General features: G+C 40.3%; 1 protein-coding gene across 1 annotated transcript in view; it reads left to right on the forward strand.

Moving 5' to 3' along the window:
• KIAA1549L (KIAA1549 like) overlaps positions 1-17,358 on the forward strand; it is a 135,665-nt gene that overhangs the window by 99,136 nt on the left and 19,171 nt on the right. The window contains exons 14-17 of the mRNA XM_027699268.1: positions 473-651; positions 2,129-2,346; positions 6,946-7,075; positions 12,085-12,432. Of these exons, the coding sequence (XP_027555069.1) occupies positions 473-651; positions 2,129-2,346; positions 6,946-7,075; positions 12,085-12,432 (875 nt within the window). The remainder of the gene's footprint in view (positions 1-472; positions 652-2,128; positions 2,347-6,945; positions 7,076-12,084; positions 12,433-17,358) is intronic.

Here is a 17,358-nt window from a genome sequence, read left to right on the forward strand (position 1 = left end):
AATAACTTTTGACAAATAAAGCTACTTATTTCAGCAAATTTTGAGTATGCTCTTGAAGTATAAGACAGGAAAAAAAATCTGCTCTCGGGTTAGATCAGGTGTAACTGCTGATGATTTGGCATGTGACGATTTGTGTGTATGTGTGTTTCCATGTGAAATCTAGGAAAACATGTACTTTAACTTTCATTGTCATTTTCATACAATTTTCTGTTTTATTCTTCTTCTTTTTTCCCATCTTACTAGTGCAGATTGGAAATCAACCTTCCTTGGGGAAGTGACAGATAATCCTTTGAATACCTAATGGTTTCTGTGATCTAATGGGATGTTTTATCCAGTGTAGGGGTCTCCCAGGTCTGCACCTTGAATGCAGTGAGAACATCATAAATCTAAAGCATGTACTTCCTGAATTTCACCTTGAACATGCAGCAAAACTATTTGTGTCTTTGTGCTGAATATGTTTGATGTGCTTTAGTGCCCATGAGTGATGAAGAGGAAGGAGGCATTCTCTTTGATAACATTGCCAAATCCACCATTGACCCCTTCGACACCTCTTCTGGATCAGTACAGCTCATAGCCATCAAACCTGTGGCCCTGCCTGCTGTTCATGCTGCATCAGAGAGGAGCCAGGAATCTGCCGTCATTAATGGAGAGGTAAGGACCGTCTGATAATGTCTCCAGCTGTTTCCTTGGCTACAGCCACAAGTGGAACAATCTTAAGCCTGTTAGGGTTGAGGACTGGTAGGAGCTTTTCACCCTGATGCTATATAAAGGTCCATTAGCACTGAGAAATCTGAGAATTTAAGACCTGCTCTTTCACATACACCTGTGAGTGCCTGCAGCCTTGGAAGAGGCAATTTTCCCCATGTCCTTCTCTCCTATCATATGAATTAGAAAAGAAAGAGTAATGAAGGCAGAAAGCAGAATGACATCTTTGTCTACATGAATTCTGTGACTGAGCATGGAAATGTGTATGGATCATGTGAGTGCCAGGCTGATCTTTCCATACCTCTCATTCACAGCAAGAAGGGATGCAATGGGACTGTGGCCTTGCTCAGTCTGCACTCCAGCCTGCACGCAGAGAGTGCAGTTGTTTACTGTGAAAAAGGGTGGGATGGTGCAAATGTCTGATCCAGATGCTGGCCAAAAAACATGCTTTGACTTTGACACTTATATTCATGTTTTGATGTACATTTAATCAAGACTGGTCCATTTACAAAGGATTGAGGCTTTTATCTAGTTGTTAAACACGATGGGAACAAGCAAGAGAGGTGCCTTGTTTGCAAACTCACACTGCAGCAGTCCTTTAAAGATCTGCCAGAATCTCCCTGACCCTGTTTAAAAGCAACAGGGAAGGCTGTTGCCAGAGGCACAGTAAAAGACATCAGGCTTCCTATGTGGGCCTGGATTCCAGCAGTCTGTTGTGCTCTGTTTCATACTTGTGTTTTGAATCCTGACGTGCCATGCAGCCTCCAAACTTAGAGAAAGGCTTATTTAGACTTCAGCATCTATTTTCTGTAAAGCAACAGGATGACACTCCTGTTGCTGTGTTTTCCTTTGCTCATATACTTCCTGTAATTTGTGAGAAGACTGCAGAATTTGACACTGGAAGCACAAAGCCCAAGTAAATTCCTGATTTCCAAGTAACCGCCAATTTGAAGCAGGAGAGAAATTTTCTCAATACTTAGGAGCAACCATGACTGAGCTGGACCAGGTCAGACCAAACACCTTTTTTTAAGGATCCTCTCTGAGAGGGGCCCATAACAGATATGTACTTATGGGACCCCAGAAGAGTTTTCCTCGGTGAGTTCTGCCCGCGGTGCCCAAAAGCAAGCAGGGTGTTGGGTCACACCAACTGGCTGACATCATCAGTGTTTTTCTTCAGTGGGTGTATCTGAGTCACTGTTGTAACGGTACACGGGTTTTAGGCTAAAATTATTTAACCATCTGCCAAGCCATAAAAATGCAGCGACTCTGTTCACTTGCAGTTCCTCGCTGCTTACAGATGGCACGGTGTGGTACAAAACGCGCTCTGAGAGATGACACACGCAGAGCATCAAACACACTCTGACAATATCGTTTGGAAGTAGCCAGCCCACCACCATCCTTCAAACACCTTCTTGCCTTTTAGGTGAACAAGGCTTTGAAGCAGAAGTCCGATATAGAACATTACCGCAACAAGCTGCGCTTGAAAGCCAAGAGGAAGGGCTACTATGATTTCCCGCAGGTTGATAACAACAAGGGGCTGACAGACAGAAAAAGGATGTACGAAAAAAACCAGAAAGAGCTTGACCACATTTTGGATCCAGATGCAGATGTCTCGTCTCCATTTGCTGAGCCTAAGAACAGGTGAGACTTTTTATCTGCAGTTTCTTCCTCTGGTAGGAAGGGTGATGCCCAAGGATTCAGAGGGGCCATTGTTAATGAGCCAGCTGTTTGTTGTGTGGTCACTGGTCCCTCCTGCATTAGAAAGAAAATTCATATAACCCATGGAAAGCAAGTCCTCTGGTAAAACTGCAATGTAGTTAAAACCCAAACAAATGGAAAGATAAAAAAAAGTAAGGGGAGGGACTGTTGCAAGTTCTTCTGAGTCATTTTCAAAGGTAAACAGAAAAAGTGGTAGCAATGTGTTTGGTAATACTAAGAGTACATTTTAGGCTGGAAGTTAGCATCTGAATTTGTTCCTTTCCAAAGTTGAGTGGTGTTATTATTTTGTCATTATTTTTATCTAAGTATTGCAGTAGGCATGAGATAACAGAACTAGTACATTGTCCATGTATTTCAGAACATCCTGCGGGGATAGTATCTGTAAGGTGTTGTGTGTACCTGTTATTGGTGATCTTCCTCTGCCCGTAACAGAGAAATTCATAATGTGCTCATCTGTGATGTGAGGCTGGCATATTGTATAACAGTACTAATGTTTGATTAACACTTCACTGTCTCGTGAGGATGGCACACCAGTAGTATTCATCTCCCCATTTTAGAAATGAGGGGGGAGTGCACATGCTGACTCTGACTGAGCCTCCTGAGGCAGGTGGGTGGACCTGCTCTCTGTTGCTGGTGCTCTCTGAAACACAAACTGATGTATTGTAACGAGGAGATCACACCAGTCCTACCCCAGGAACAGCACAGATTCCTCTTCCTCAGGTGTGGCGGCAGTGTGAAGGATTATAAAAGAGTGTGTTCACCATTGCACCTCATACCAGGAGGGCTCTGGTTCTTACTGTAATCAGGGACAAGCAGCAGTTGATCCATGAGAGAAAAAAGGGATACTGAAGTACATTTCCTCCAGAGGTGGCCCTCATGCCTGGAGGTGCAGTCTTGTATCCCATCTCCTGGAAAGCTGAGACCAAAATTTTCCAATGAACATAAATCAACTGAGTCAAAGCATCAGTAGTGACACAGATGTTGCACACAGTGCAACTTCAGCGATTACCCTTGGGGCACAGAGATAAAAGGGCTGTAGTGGGAATTAAGAAAGTAGTGTTGGCTCAGAATATGGGCAGAATCTGTGATCAGATGAATTTCTATAGGTCTGCAGTTAAATAACTGAGGGATACTGCCCTTGGTGGGCTGTTTCCCACCGTTGCACTGGTCAGTGAAGAAAAAAGATGCTGACTCACCTGTTATGTTCTTGGTGGAGGACCCGGGGCATCATTTCCTTGTGCAGTTTTCCAATTTATTGTGCACTGAAAAAGTAAGAAACTGAACCCTCATTACAGGGCAGTCCTGCTCTGGACGCTCTGTCCAGAAGGTACAGATGGAACACTGGGATTATTTGTTGAGGAATATATTTAGTGCAGGTGGCTGGAAAGTTTCTTTAACACATCCATGTGACTATGTGCTGTACATACAGTGGCGGATTGAGGCATTGCTTTGGATGTTTATGTGTCACATGCCACATAGGAAATGTTTCAAGCGTTACACTGAAGCTTTAATACTAGCCATCTGCTTTTTGTTAAATATACTGATGTTTGTTTGCTCATGTGCCAGTGTAACGAAAGATCCCAGAATACATTTTTTCCCGCTTGTTATCTCGTGTGTTGTGTAAACATGTCACAGTCTATTTGAGATAGGGATCACAGGCATGATATAAACTGCTTGGAGGCAGGTGAACTGCAGTGGAGGAACGATTTCAGCGTGTAGCTGAACCATGAAAGGCTGGCTGCTGCATTTACTTGTTAAATGTATAGCCTATATCCTTATGTGGGAGGAGAAAACCATTTCTGATGCACTTTCTGTAAAGACACAGAACACGTAATGAACTTCACAGATGTTGCAGATGTTTACAAGAAAGCAACTCCAAAATCTGTGCTAAAATTTTCATACCGGGACCTGGAAGTGAACTCGATAATGCTGCAGCACACATGGCAATTATTTATCCCTAGTTTTCTAACAAAAATAAGATGGCTAAAATGGCACACTGCTGGAGGAAAACCTTGAATAATACTACAGGGTAGCATGGGGTTTGGTTATTGATAAATGAGTCAATACAATTGTATTTCTGTAATGAAGTAAAATTGCTTTAAAAGCAAGCAGCTAAGCGCACAATTGAAAAAAATTATTTCAAACTTTTTCTGCTTTGAATTATTGTTTATGTCATTAATTGTAGCAATTAAAATCTGAAAAATTGCATTTTTTGAAAATGATATCACTAAAAGGTAAGTTGAGTTTTTAGGAAAAAGGTTTATTCCACTCTTTTCTGTTTTGTATATCTTTGTGTAAATTAAATCACATTATTACAGCATTTCCAAAATATATCAGGAAATAGAGAAGCAGTTGATTACTCAAGATTACCTTTGTGTTTTGGATGATTTTTAAATTGTATTTAAAAGTGATTTACAATACATTGTTGCTAAATGATTTGATTTTTCCAGAACAAACAGCTTTGTGCTCTTCAGTCTTCCGTACCATAAAACTCATGTTTTAAAACATTCCAGTTGTATTCCCAGAAGGCACTTGCTAACCCATTTGAATGCCAGTTGTTACCATTCATACCTCCTTTCTCATTAGTAAAACTCTCTTAAATGAGGTAATTGGCAATCTCAAGGTACTTTTTAAGAGCCTAGTGTGATATGAACTATTCTTGGATTTTCTTTAATAGTTTGTAATCAGGTCAAGAATCTGCATGTATTACAGAGCTGTATATTTGAATCCCTTGGAAAATATATGACAACTGCCTCAACTAAGTATTTATGAACCTACTGTAAAACATATGAAATTTTAGAGACCTTTAATGTAGGAAGATAAGAATTGTCAGATCTGATTAGCCTTTACATAACCTAGTTCTCCTTGTTTTCTGGTAATATCGACATCATAGTCAGAGGAAGACTATATGGGAAGAAACAAGAGAAGGAACTTGAGTTTATTCAATATTATTTTTGTAGGGGAAGCTTATTTCAAAAGCTCTGCTTGTCTTCTGCTTTGGCAGTGCATTTGGGACTTTCAAACATGAGCATGGTGATTTGTGATCAGAGGTCACACACAGAAGTTTCTGAAACTTGCTTTTAAACTAAGTACATGACTGAGTAATTTGTTTAATCAGGTGTGAAATTGATATTTCTTTGTCCTACCTTTTATCCTGTCTGATCATGTAAATGTCCCACTTTCTGGATTTCTGCAAAACAATTTCTCCTGCTCTAATCTGTCAAGGCAAAAAGTGCTGCTAACCAAATCTGGAATATCTGAAGAATTATTTATCAGTGAATTCATTTGGACCATCTTGTCCATCATTCCATTGATGGCTCTGGATTCATTAAACCATGCAGTGACTGAAGGTGTGAATTCAGACATAGCAGTGTGACTTGTCTTCTCTATGAATGTTGCCAGGTCCCCTGTGTAAGCAGCACAGAGACACATTAGATGACCTGATCTAATTGTAATATTGTGAATGGAGTAATTGCACAAAGCAGAAAAATAGCATGGCTAGACAAAGATAACTTTGTATCAGGCTCTAACTGTGTTAATAAATGAGGCGGGCATGCCATTATTTCATCTGTTACTGATCTACAATGGGACCAGTGGCTCTCTGGGGTGTGCAAAGAAAATGACTAATGGACAGATACAGTATGAAAACAACTCCTAAATTCTTCTGGTTTAGAAGTAGCCCTCTTAAAAGACACAGTTTGATAAAGATCCTGTATCACTATTTGGCAAACACTCCTGAAGATATGTACAGATATGTTCAGTATTTCACAGAGGGATGCTATATTTGATTTTGTAACAAGGGCAGAAATGGTTGTGCTGGAAAGATTACAGGGTGTTTTGGGTATTCAGTTACATGCTGCCTTTCTCTTGCCTTTGCTTCCCCTTGCTCCTGAGCACACAGTGCTGAAAGCTCAGTGCCTAGGGATGAGCAGTGCTTCGCCCCAGTGCTGCTCAGAGCTGTGCTGAGAGCAGTTGAATCCCAGGGAGCACAGCTCTCTGAGGAAGTTGTGACCAGTCACCAAACTGGATATTTAAAAACACCATCTTGCAAGCAGTTTCCTCCCACTCCTGTTTCTCTTCCCGTTCACTTTGCTGGGTGTTTGTTTCAGTGGAGCGTTATTCTGCTTCTCTCTCATTGCTCAGGATCAGCAACCAAATCTCTGCTCCCCGTCTGTGTCTGTGGGAGGTCCTGTTCTTTTTGATAATTTTTTTAATGAATTTGAATCGTATCAGCTGAGGTTAAAAGGGACCTGATATCTTTTTGGGACATATTTCTTCTGATAAGCTCCCACATACAATGTCCGTGTCTTTTACATAACTTTATTTTCTTAGCAGAAAAAAAATGTAATCATCTCTTAATAACGTTACTGATTTCTAGCACTTCATATAGAACAACTATCCTATAATAAAGTGGCATTTTTGTGAACCTCTTTATTTTAGAATAAAGGTAAGTATTAAAAACTGCTGCCTGTCGTATTTTTTTCTTTTTATTTTACTGTTTTCTCATTCCATGTTTTCTAGGCAGCCACTGAAGAACTCGGTGTACAGGAGCAGGCAGTCTCTGAACAGTCCTAGCCCAGGAGAAACTGAGATGGATCTTCTCGTGACCCGAGAAAGGCCTAGGCGTGGAATCCGTAACAGTGGATATGATGTAAGTTTATTGGATATAGGCAGTGAAATTTTCTCTGCAAAGTCTTAACTTACTCCTAAACCCAGGAAACTATTGATAAGCCACGAAACAGATTGTCACGGGATATTTAGTGTTAGAGGACTTTATGTGCACTCAGCAACCTGAAAAATAGCTCAGGATGTTCAAAGCACAGACTCTTTCGTGTGTTTTATCACTGCACATCATTTTACAGTCTGAAATGCAAGCAAAACATTTGCCCTGAAACTCATTATTTGCCAAAATGTTGTGTTTTGAATTTAGATAGTTCTTCTAAGTGTGCAGCCACTCACATGACTGAGCTTTTTTCATGGCAATTAAAATCCCCTGTTTGTTCTGAACAGCCTGAAGCTGCTCTCTTGATTCAGAAGAATGAACAACCAACTTCTGGGAATTTCACCTCAGTCCTGATGTCAGTGTTTTGTGGAAATCCCTTAGGGACAGATATTGTCCTCTTGCTACCTCAGAACTGGGAGAGTTTTGCGTAGGTAAATGTCAAACCCAGCCAGAGGAGATGCAGCTTTATGGTCCAAGGAGCTCATACAGCCAGCACGAGGCAGATGAGTTGTCTTGTGCAGTCTCAACATACACTGGGTACAACTTGGCATTGTGTGCACCCAGAATGAGGACAAAAATAGGCCCCACGCTGGGGTAATGTAGAACTTTTTGATCCTTCATCACGTGTACGAACTGCTGTAGCTCAGCCAGCCCTGAAGACCAGTCCCCAGAGAAAGCTTAACCCATTCTGGAAAGCCGGGAAGTTCACCTGTGGTTGTTCATCCTCTGAACTCTGTAGATGACAAACATTTTGTGTGGGGCTTCATTGTCAACCCCCCCGGCTGCCAGGAGAGTGTTTTTAGCAAGGTGAAGTAAAGTGCCAAGGTCAGGGGATATGTTTAGGGAAGTTTAAATCTTTTAGAGAATTCTTCGGGGCATGTAGTGGTTGTCAGATTTCTTAAATGATTTTCTGCATTTGGGCACTTCCCATCAGACAGCAGGAGTCATGTTGGGCCATGTACGTGGGATGACTGGTTCACTGCTCTCTGAGGGATTAGAATACTAAGCTAGCAAAAGCTAGTTTTTCACAGGGGATGTTTTCCTGAAATCAGTGTTGAAAACATTCTGAGAGGGGCCACGGCAGCAGATTTTAATAATATATTTTAGTATATTATGTATACTATATGTAAAATGTATTTTAAAGAAAATTTGTTAAAAACTTTGGAAGTGGATTAATGAGTTTATGCAGATTCCAAAGCGTCCTGCAAGTAATTACAAACTCTGACATCTGTGCACATCACAAATAAATTTGCTTTTGCCTCTCTTTCAGTGCTGCATTTGGGCGACCTGCCCCTGGCACAGTCTGTTTAACTGATATGTTACATAAAATCCTTTTGCCCAATGCACTGCAGATTCACTGCAGTGCACCTCTCCTAACTTGGAATGTATTTCCTGTCTGAAAGCAGAAAAAATGCCACAGGGAAAATGGGACAGGATATTGAAATTTAGTTCCCAAGCCTCAGCCTGCAGCGTGGGCTGGTTTCCCTCGCTCCCGTTTGAGGTTCCTCAGAGCTCTGCCGAGTGTCTGACGGGCTTCGTCTCCCAGGATACCCATGGGTGGGTACTTAGAGCTGTATTTATGCATGGAATTCATATGGATCTCACCAGTGGTGCAGCTAAACACCTCTGTAAATCTGACCTCTGAAAATGGGTGAGGAAGGGCTCTGGTTTGAATATAGTAACACCTGGTACCGTTTTTTGACATCCAGTTTGTCCTTTTGAAGGTTCCAGCCTTCTCAGACTCTTCTAATATCTTCTTGCACACGTTATTTAGCAGCAAGTCCTGCCAAAGAACAGTGAAATTTGCATTTTATAGGCAGTTCCAAATAATTAAATTTATGAATCAAATCGCTCATATTGTCTTTGTGTCCTGAGATTTTTTTTCCAGATTAAGAAATGGATTTTTTTGAGCTGTTACCAGTACACCCATGTTGTTGTGTATGTTGAAGTTTATCTTCTCAACAGTGATAATTTTTTTTGAAGAAAAGAGATTAGGATCGCCCAGATTCTTTAAGAAAACTCCTTAAGAATTGCTAGACTTGTATGTACAACCATAGGGTTCCCCCTCAATAATATTTCTATTATGGTTTTCAAAAATATTTCATTCATACTTTTCTAAGAATACTTCATTCTTTATAATTTTTTTCATGATATATCTCTGAATCATGGTTGTTTCTCAGAGCTGAAAATTGCTAAGAATATGAACATAAAGATATATTATTCTATGTCCATATGGAATATGTAGCTTTTTGTATTATTTTGGGATGTACATTCTGCTGTTTCATGTTTTCAGTATATTATTTGCCTTTATAGTGTCTTTTATAAATGAATTATTATTGAACAGTATCTATCTTTCAATTTTAAAGAATCCCAACAGGGTTTGCTATCATCACCTTCACCTAGGAATTAGATTAAGAAGACTTTATTAACATGTTCATTATTTTCAACATGAGTAGAGCAAATGCCATAAGGAAAGATTCTAGAACCTCTAGACTGCTGTATACCTTAGCAGAAAATATTTAGGCTGGTTTTGCTGTAAAAGGAAGAAAATGACCCCATTATACATATCCAAGAGACCTACATAGAAGAGAATTCACTAGCATAATTTTGTTGACATAGCTAAATTAATGCAATGCCTCATAAAGCTCATGGATTAATGTTCACCTAAGGAATTTTTCTAATATAGTTGCAGCAGCAGAATTATGTAAGTGTATAGAGTCTGTCTCAGTACAGGATTTTTTTTTCCTTCTTCATGTAGCTCTAGTCCCTTCTATTATACAGTCACTGTGTATGAACAATATCTTGATTTTTTGTAATGGTTGCATTAGCAAAAATGATGGCATATATGTTTCAGTAAATAGGAAAGCAAATGGCATCTATCAGAAAGTGTCAGGATGAATTGAAACATATTTTAAAACTGGAGGAAAAGGAATGATCACCACTCTCCTCCAAAATCTTCATGTCAGCTTTTATGTTGATCAGTCAAAACCGACTCAGTGTTGACTGCTAAGATGCATCTTTTATTCGTACAGTATATTGTAGACATTCTGTTGAGGTCTAATGGCTTCACCATTAGAAAACCTGATTTATTTCATCACTGGGTACTAATAGGTCTCTTGTGGGGTTCCACTCACTGACATTTTTACAGGCATGAGGAAATAGAAGTACCATGGTTATTAATCACCCAGTTGAGACAGGGTGATTTTAGAGGCTCTTTGGCTGCACTTATACAAACTACCATTGCATTTTATAGTCTGGCTTCTAAAATGTACCTGATTTTTATTTACTGTAACAACAAAAACAACAGTAGAATCAAAATGCAGGAAGAAAATTTGGGGAAATTACTTAGTTGAAAATTTCCTACAAAGTTTTTTCATTCACTTTGTGCAGTTACGTTCTCCCTGTCCCAGTCTGACCTGTGTATCACTTAGGAAGCCTGAAGTTGGGTTTGTAGTTTTGAATTTTGATAATATACATTGTATGAACATAACTATATAAACTATGTTTGAATTCTGATATGCAAATGATTCACTGTTTTTCTAATTTTTCTTCTTTCATTTGCTGCTGAATTTTCATTAAATACAAAATATATACTTAAAACAGAGAAAACAAATGAATTTTTTACTTAAATTTATTATCACTTTTTAGACTGGCAATGTAACTCTTATCTGAGTGGACAATAACAGAAGAAAGTCAGTTTGATATTTTCCTCAGAAAAGGAAAAATATGTATGATGATTCTCCTGTAGCTTGCAAAAGGTTGGGGGCACAGTTGCTTATCTACTCAGACGTAGAAAAGCATGATTAGAGGGAAAAAAAAATGCCACACTAGGAGTTACAGAAGACTCAAACCATCGGGATAGGGCTGGGATTTTTAGTAAGAACATCCTGTTGTATTCTTTTGTTTGTGTCTATTTTAAACGCTAGCACAGTTCTAACCTCATACTATATTTAGAAGACAGTACATATCCTATTGTTCATTCCAGTTATCCTAGTATCCTAAATGATGCTAGGATAATCCTACAGATATTTAAAGATCCATAAGGAATCGGTTGCTGGTTTAGGTTGCCAGTTTAAAATACATGTTTTTAAAACTATGGGCTGTGAAACTAATCTTAGAAAATATAAATGGAGTGCGGTATTTCACTGTCAAGTTCTTGCAGTATGATGATTCTTTTCTGTCATGGAGTTACAGGCAAAAAAAATCAGGGAGGTGATTTATGTTTGTACTTTTCTGTACAGAAGGAATTACTCCAGGAGTAACCCTTCAAGTTAAGCTGCCCAAGTACTATCTGCTCATTAGAGTATGTGCTTCATTCACTGTTCCCACGTTAATTTTGCATAAATATCTATGTAACTCCTGTTTGGTGGCTGGGTGAGACGACCGAGCTGGGTCAGGGTATCCTCTGCAGGGCACAGGACCTCGTTTGTGGTGGTTCATTGTTGGTGGGCCTCGCTGGGTTAGAAAGCTCAGGAAAACTGCTAAACCTTAATTCTTCTGAAATCTTAATGTGAGAGAATGAACAAAGAAATTTCAGTCTCTGTAGCTGCAATAAGCAGTCCCTTTGTAAGGGGTCCTTCATAGTGATGGTACTATTTAGGGAACCATACTCTTCCTGGCACAGTTGTGCTCCCATTGATACTACAGCTAAGAAAAGAATTTAAACATTAATTCTAATTGTTTTTAAGTGAGTAATTGACAATTTAATCTGCTACAGAGTGTCCCTGCTAGTATTCCCAGCAAACAATGTAGGATATAAAAGGCTATTATACTCCCCTGCATCATATCACTCCTTTCCAATATTTGTCGTGCGTGTCCATTGTCACAATTCCTGACTTTTTGTGTGTTACATCTGTGCTTGAGAATGTTTTGTGAAGCAGCACAAATACTGTCTTGTAAAGCTTTCTACATATGCGTGCTTTTATTCCCCCCAACAGACCGAGCCCGAAATTATAGAAGAGACAAATGTTGACCGTGTCAACGAGCCTCGGAATTACAGCAGGTCCCGTCAGGCCAAAGGCCACTCGGAGACCTCGACTTTAAGTTCTCAGCCCTCCATTGACGAGGTTCGGCAGCAGATGCACATGCTCTTGGAGGAGGCCTTCAGCCTGGCCTCTGCAGGCCACGGGGGCCAGAGCAGGCAGGACTCGTACGGCTCGGCTCCACACCTGCCCTACTCGGAGGTTGTGACCAGCGCGCCGGGCACCATGACCCGGCCTAGAGCGGGGGTACAGTGGGTACCCACGTACAGACCAGAAATGTATCAGTACAGCTTACCAAGACCAGTAAGTGAAGCTTCTTACCGTAATAATCCTAAAGGTATTTCTGCTCTGAGACGCTTTTTTTTTTTTTAAAGTAGTCCCATTTTACATGCTTAAAACCAGATCTGCTCATAACTATGAGTAGTGGGGCACATGTGCACATGCTTACCCAGACACGTCTCTTGCAGCCACACAAGTAACACCATAAAGTCTCGGTATCTGTTTTAGCAGCAAGGTTGTCTTGACTAAAGTGTACTTGGGAGAATAGGCTGCACTAAGCTCCAGGCTGTTCAACAGATCAAAAACTTATTTGCATGTCTCTCACTGAATGCACATTAGGAAACAATGTGGTTTCACAGAACAAATGTCAGCAGCTGGGTGTGAAACATCAACAGTTCTGCATCACTGGAGAGGTCCATCACTGAAGAGCATCATTGCAAGAGAGTGAAGCAAGTGTAATAGAGTGACCTGAAATGTGGGCTGTTACTGACAGTCTTGCAGTTACAGCTATTGGCTTGGGACTCTAAGGAAGATTTAATTCCATGGGTTTCTTGGTTGACCTTATAAGTCACTCTTTATCCTTCGTTTTCTAGCCTCAAATTGCAGCTAGTCGCTCTTTATCCTTAATTTTCTAGCCTCAAATTGCAGCTAACATGTCCTTACCTCTCTGAAGTAATAAATGAATTAAGAACTTCAGTCTGTGGGTGGAAATTGTTAATGGAATTTTATAGGTGCCTAGGCAGCAGTCATAGTAGCACTGTGCATGCTCATGGCTTGTGAAACTACCCCTGGTAGTTTCACTACATATGGTATTGTGAAACTCAGCAACATATTTTCTTATATATCAGGTACAAATCTAAACCAGAGATGATTGCTTTCAGATGAGAAATAGCTCAACTAACAATATTAGTCTGAAAATTGTCCATTTTAAGGTGCACTTTTTTTTGTCAGAATTGTTTTTTTTTTAAAGATTGCATTTCAAACTGAGTCTCTTACTCTGGCTAGAATAAGAGGATAATGCAGAAAAATGTCCTTGCTTCAAAATAACCATTACCATGGCTTCCTTCCATGACAATAAAAAATACATTAAAGGATGCTGCCTCTGAACTATTCTGAACATACTTGAAAGCCAGTGGCACTGCCTCCAAAGGTTCAGGCCAGTGCTATTTAAATCATGCTAAAGGTTATTTCTGGCATTCTGAAATTGGTCCGAGGAACTTCATACAGCATATAATCATATTTTATGGTTAGAATTCAATTAAGAGCTCAAGAGACAGCTAATGGGGAGTCAAATTACTTCGACACTTCAAAAGAATCTTCATAAAATGAAATTAAAAATATATGGTGAGAGGTTTTTAAAAAAATGTAATAGACATACTTTTTTTTGGTGAATGATTCACTGTTTTCTTTCTAAGACTTATTACTACCCTAAATTGTCTGCATGTTTGGGACCTTTATGCATTTGCTTATCTTTCTGGCATTCTCAAGAGAGTGTTAAATTCCCTGAAGATAATTATCACCACAGATTAGGAGAGGCACAGGCTGCTGGACTTTGGATGAGGGCTGGCAATTCATAGTTCTCTGCATATCAGTTTCAGGAGCACCCAGCATTTTCTGGTTTGTTCTCAAACGGGGATGGAGGATTGTAATTGAAAATATCCAGCCAAGACGTGCATGGGAAGTGACCTGTGGGTAGGAAAAACATGGAAGAAGAATTACATCTTAGCACCTTAGTGACTGATTGCCTGTCTGGGATACCTCTCCTCAGCAGCTCTGGGGGAGATGCTGTGATGGGGAGTGTGTGGGAGTGGGTTGAACAACGTGTGGAGAAGGTGTCCAGGCTCAGTGAGCTGAGGGGTGAGTGAGCAGCCTCTGACAGCTTTGGGGATGAGAGGTACCTGTGCACTGAGATGTTGTTACCTCTGCAAACCAAGAATTATTTATTTTTGCCCTTTCTTAAACTTCAGTTCTTAGCGGCAATTAAAAGTCAACATTAACAATGCTGTTATAATTTGAAATATGGATTCAAGAACATTTTGCCTGTTTATACAGAACAAATTCAGACATTGGCTTTACTGTTGAGTCTTTAGATACAAGGCAAATATAAAAGTCTTCAGTGTGTCACTCCCTTCTGAGATCTGGCTCCTCACAGCCCAGTTACACTAGACTAAACTTTTTACAAGATCCCACAAACTTTCCAGTAACTTGAATACACCTTTAGGTTTTATAAAACCTAATGCGAAGGCATATCATAGGTGATCCAAGTGCTGCATAAGATTTCTAGCACAGATATGCTCTATCTTTATCAAGCAAAAATGTTACACAGATTGAGACAAAAAAGCAAAATTCTGCATGCAAATCTCCATCTCAGTGTTGGCCTCTGTCCCTGAGTTTTTGTGCCATCTGCTTTCAGTGGTCGAGAACCCCTCCTCAGGTCTGTGTTTCTTCAGGTGTCCTCCAAGTTTTACGGATCTTTGGTTTCTTGCAGTCAACTTTTGGCTAGTCCCACCATCAAGCAGTTGTCGATCTCTCCAGAGTGTTCATGCATCTTCTTTTTCATTTTCCTTTTCCCTTTTGAGGCCTTCTGTGTGTTTTTTTTGTTTGTTTGTTGGGAGTTTTTTTTACATGCTAATATTAACACCTAAATTATCTGTGGCTCTTGTGAGGAAATGCCTGTTTCCCAAACTGCCCATTGGGTGACCTGTGAAAACAGGATTCCTTCTTATGGGGCTCACATCTTCTCCAGGCAGAGAACAGCTAGTGAAATGCAAAGCCTTAGTGTTGTTCTGGAGCCTCCAAAAACATGCTGAGTAACACTTGGCTGAGTCCTTGTCATCCAGCTGGTATGCTGTGACTGGAGGATGGAGTTATAGTGTTCATTGTGTGACACAAGCCAGCCTTGGATCTTGGCAGATCATATTACTGCTTTGGAAATTGGCTCAGCTGAGTCAAGCCAAGAGCTAAGGCCAGGGAAGAAAACCCTCTTTATTACAAGGCTGGACCAGTTTCCATCTCTCCTCTTCAGTGCTCTGGAAAGAGGAGTGAGAGTAACAGAGCTCTGAGTCTCAAAGGAGATGTGGCACCATAAACAGACACTGATGACCAAGACTTGCAGGCTGATAATGTATCCACGTCCTCAGAGCTTCTCTTCATTTAACAGAGGAAAAGAGAGGTATTTTACCAAAATTCAGCTACTTTCAGTAACAGCTGCTAAGTGTAAAACAGGACAGCTATTAAAGCAAAACCAAATCAATAAGTTTGTATTATTCCTGGATTGCAATTTCATAACCAAATTAGGTAAATCATTCAGTGAGTAAACAAAGACACTGCCCAGTTTAATAACCAAATTAGTGAAATCATTCAAAGAGTAAACAAAGACACTGCTCGTTTAATTTGCATGGTGAGATGTAAGGAGATGGATATTTCTGTAGTTAAAATGCAACATTGAATAATTTCACCCAAGACAAATCTGTAAGTTGGAGATGGTAAAAGTCTTTAAATATTGCAACCAGGGGAACGTAGCCTTAAAGCAAACTGCAAAGTTTCTGCTTTAGCCTATATTTATTGTGTGCTGGCCTGTGAAGACAGGCTGAGAGAGCTGGGATTGTTCAGTCAGGAGAAGAGAAGGCTCCAGGCAGACCTAAGAGCCCCTTCTAGTACCTAAAGGTGAGAGCTGGAGAGGGACTTTTAGTAAGGGCATGGAGTGGTAGGACGAGGGGGAATGGCTTTAATCTGACAGAGGGCAGGTTTAGATTAGGTATAGGGAAGGAATTCTTTAGTCTGAGGGTGGTGAGGCACTGGCACAGGTTAACCAAAGAAGTTGTGGCTGCCTCATCCCTGGAAGTGTTCAAGGCCGGGTTGGACAGGGCTTGGAGCAACCTGGTCTAGTAGAAGGTGTCCCTGCCCGTGGCAGGAGGGTTGGAACTGGATAATCTTTAAGGTCCCTTTTCTTTCCTGCATCCTGACAGGTGGGACAATAGACTTTTGTGGGTTGTAGAAGACAGTGATGCAGGTGTCTGCTGGTGGCTGGATTTTATCTTCCAGAGGGTTTATCATCCTGGCCCCAAAGGCAAAAACTTTTAAAAATCCTTTTAAAAGGATTTTTTTTGAAGAGTAAAATTAGGAAAATCTGTGAAATCAGCTGGGTTGTGGATTTTTTCCCCCTCTCTGATTGGATTCGCAATGGTGTACAAATTTCAGTGAAGTGACTTTAAGTCTACAATCATGCTGGTTAGCCAAGAACCTAAGGACTCATCTAAATCTGTAACAGGACTCTACCGTAAAACTTTTATTTAATTTTGCTTCTGAACATTTTTTTCTGTTTATGTGTTGCATGCAAGAAAACACTAATACCCCAACCTATTGGAGAAATTCTAGAAATTTTATTGGGGTTTCCTCTCATAACCATCTAGGTGTCTGTGGAAGCTCAGCATGAGGACTGACTGTTCCTCAGCATACTGTAGCAGATCTTTTTACAGGATTTTTCACTTTAACAGGATTCTCTCTGCCCAGCCACTAGCAAAATATTGCCAGTCACTCAAAATTGTTCATCCCCTGTGTAAGCAGCAAAATAAACGCTTCGATTTTCTATTTCACTTTTTTCCCCAAAATTTTCAGTTCAAGTCGCAGCATATTTGTGAACTGTGATCCCTTAAAATACCTCCTATGATGTCCTTATTCCAAAGCACATCCACTAACACACAGAAGAGAAAACCCAGATCTACTCTGAGTCTCTATCTACCCTGCTAAACAGTGTCTGGAGTCACTTTCCACCCTGGAACATTATCTCATGTGCTGTTCCTTTAAAATAGAGGGAATAAAAAGGATTTCGTACTTGGTACAAATGCATGCTGAGAGCAAGATGTGGGATGAAAGGCTTGTGGAGCCAGAAGGAAGTGTTCAGCCCAGCCTGTGAGAGCACTGCCAGCGTTTGAGATGCAGAAGAGGCAT

This window comes from Neopelma chrysocephalum, unplaced genomic scaffold (genome assembly GCF_003984885.1).
Source record: "Neopelma chrysocephalum unplaced genomic scaffold, ASM398488v2 Primary Assembly neopelma1_24, whole genome shotgun sequence".
Classification (NCBI taxonomy): Eukaryota; Metazoa; Chordata; class Aves; order Passeriformes; family Pipridae; genus Neopelma; species Neopelma chrysocephalum.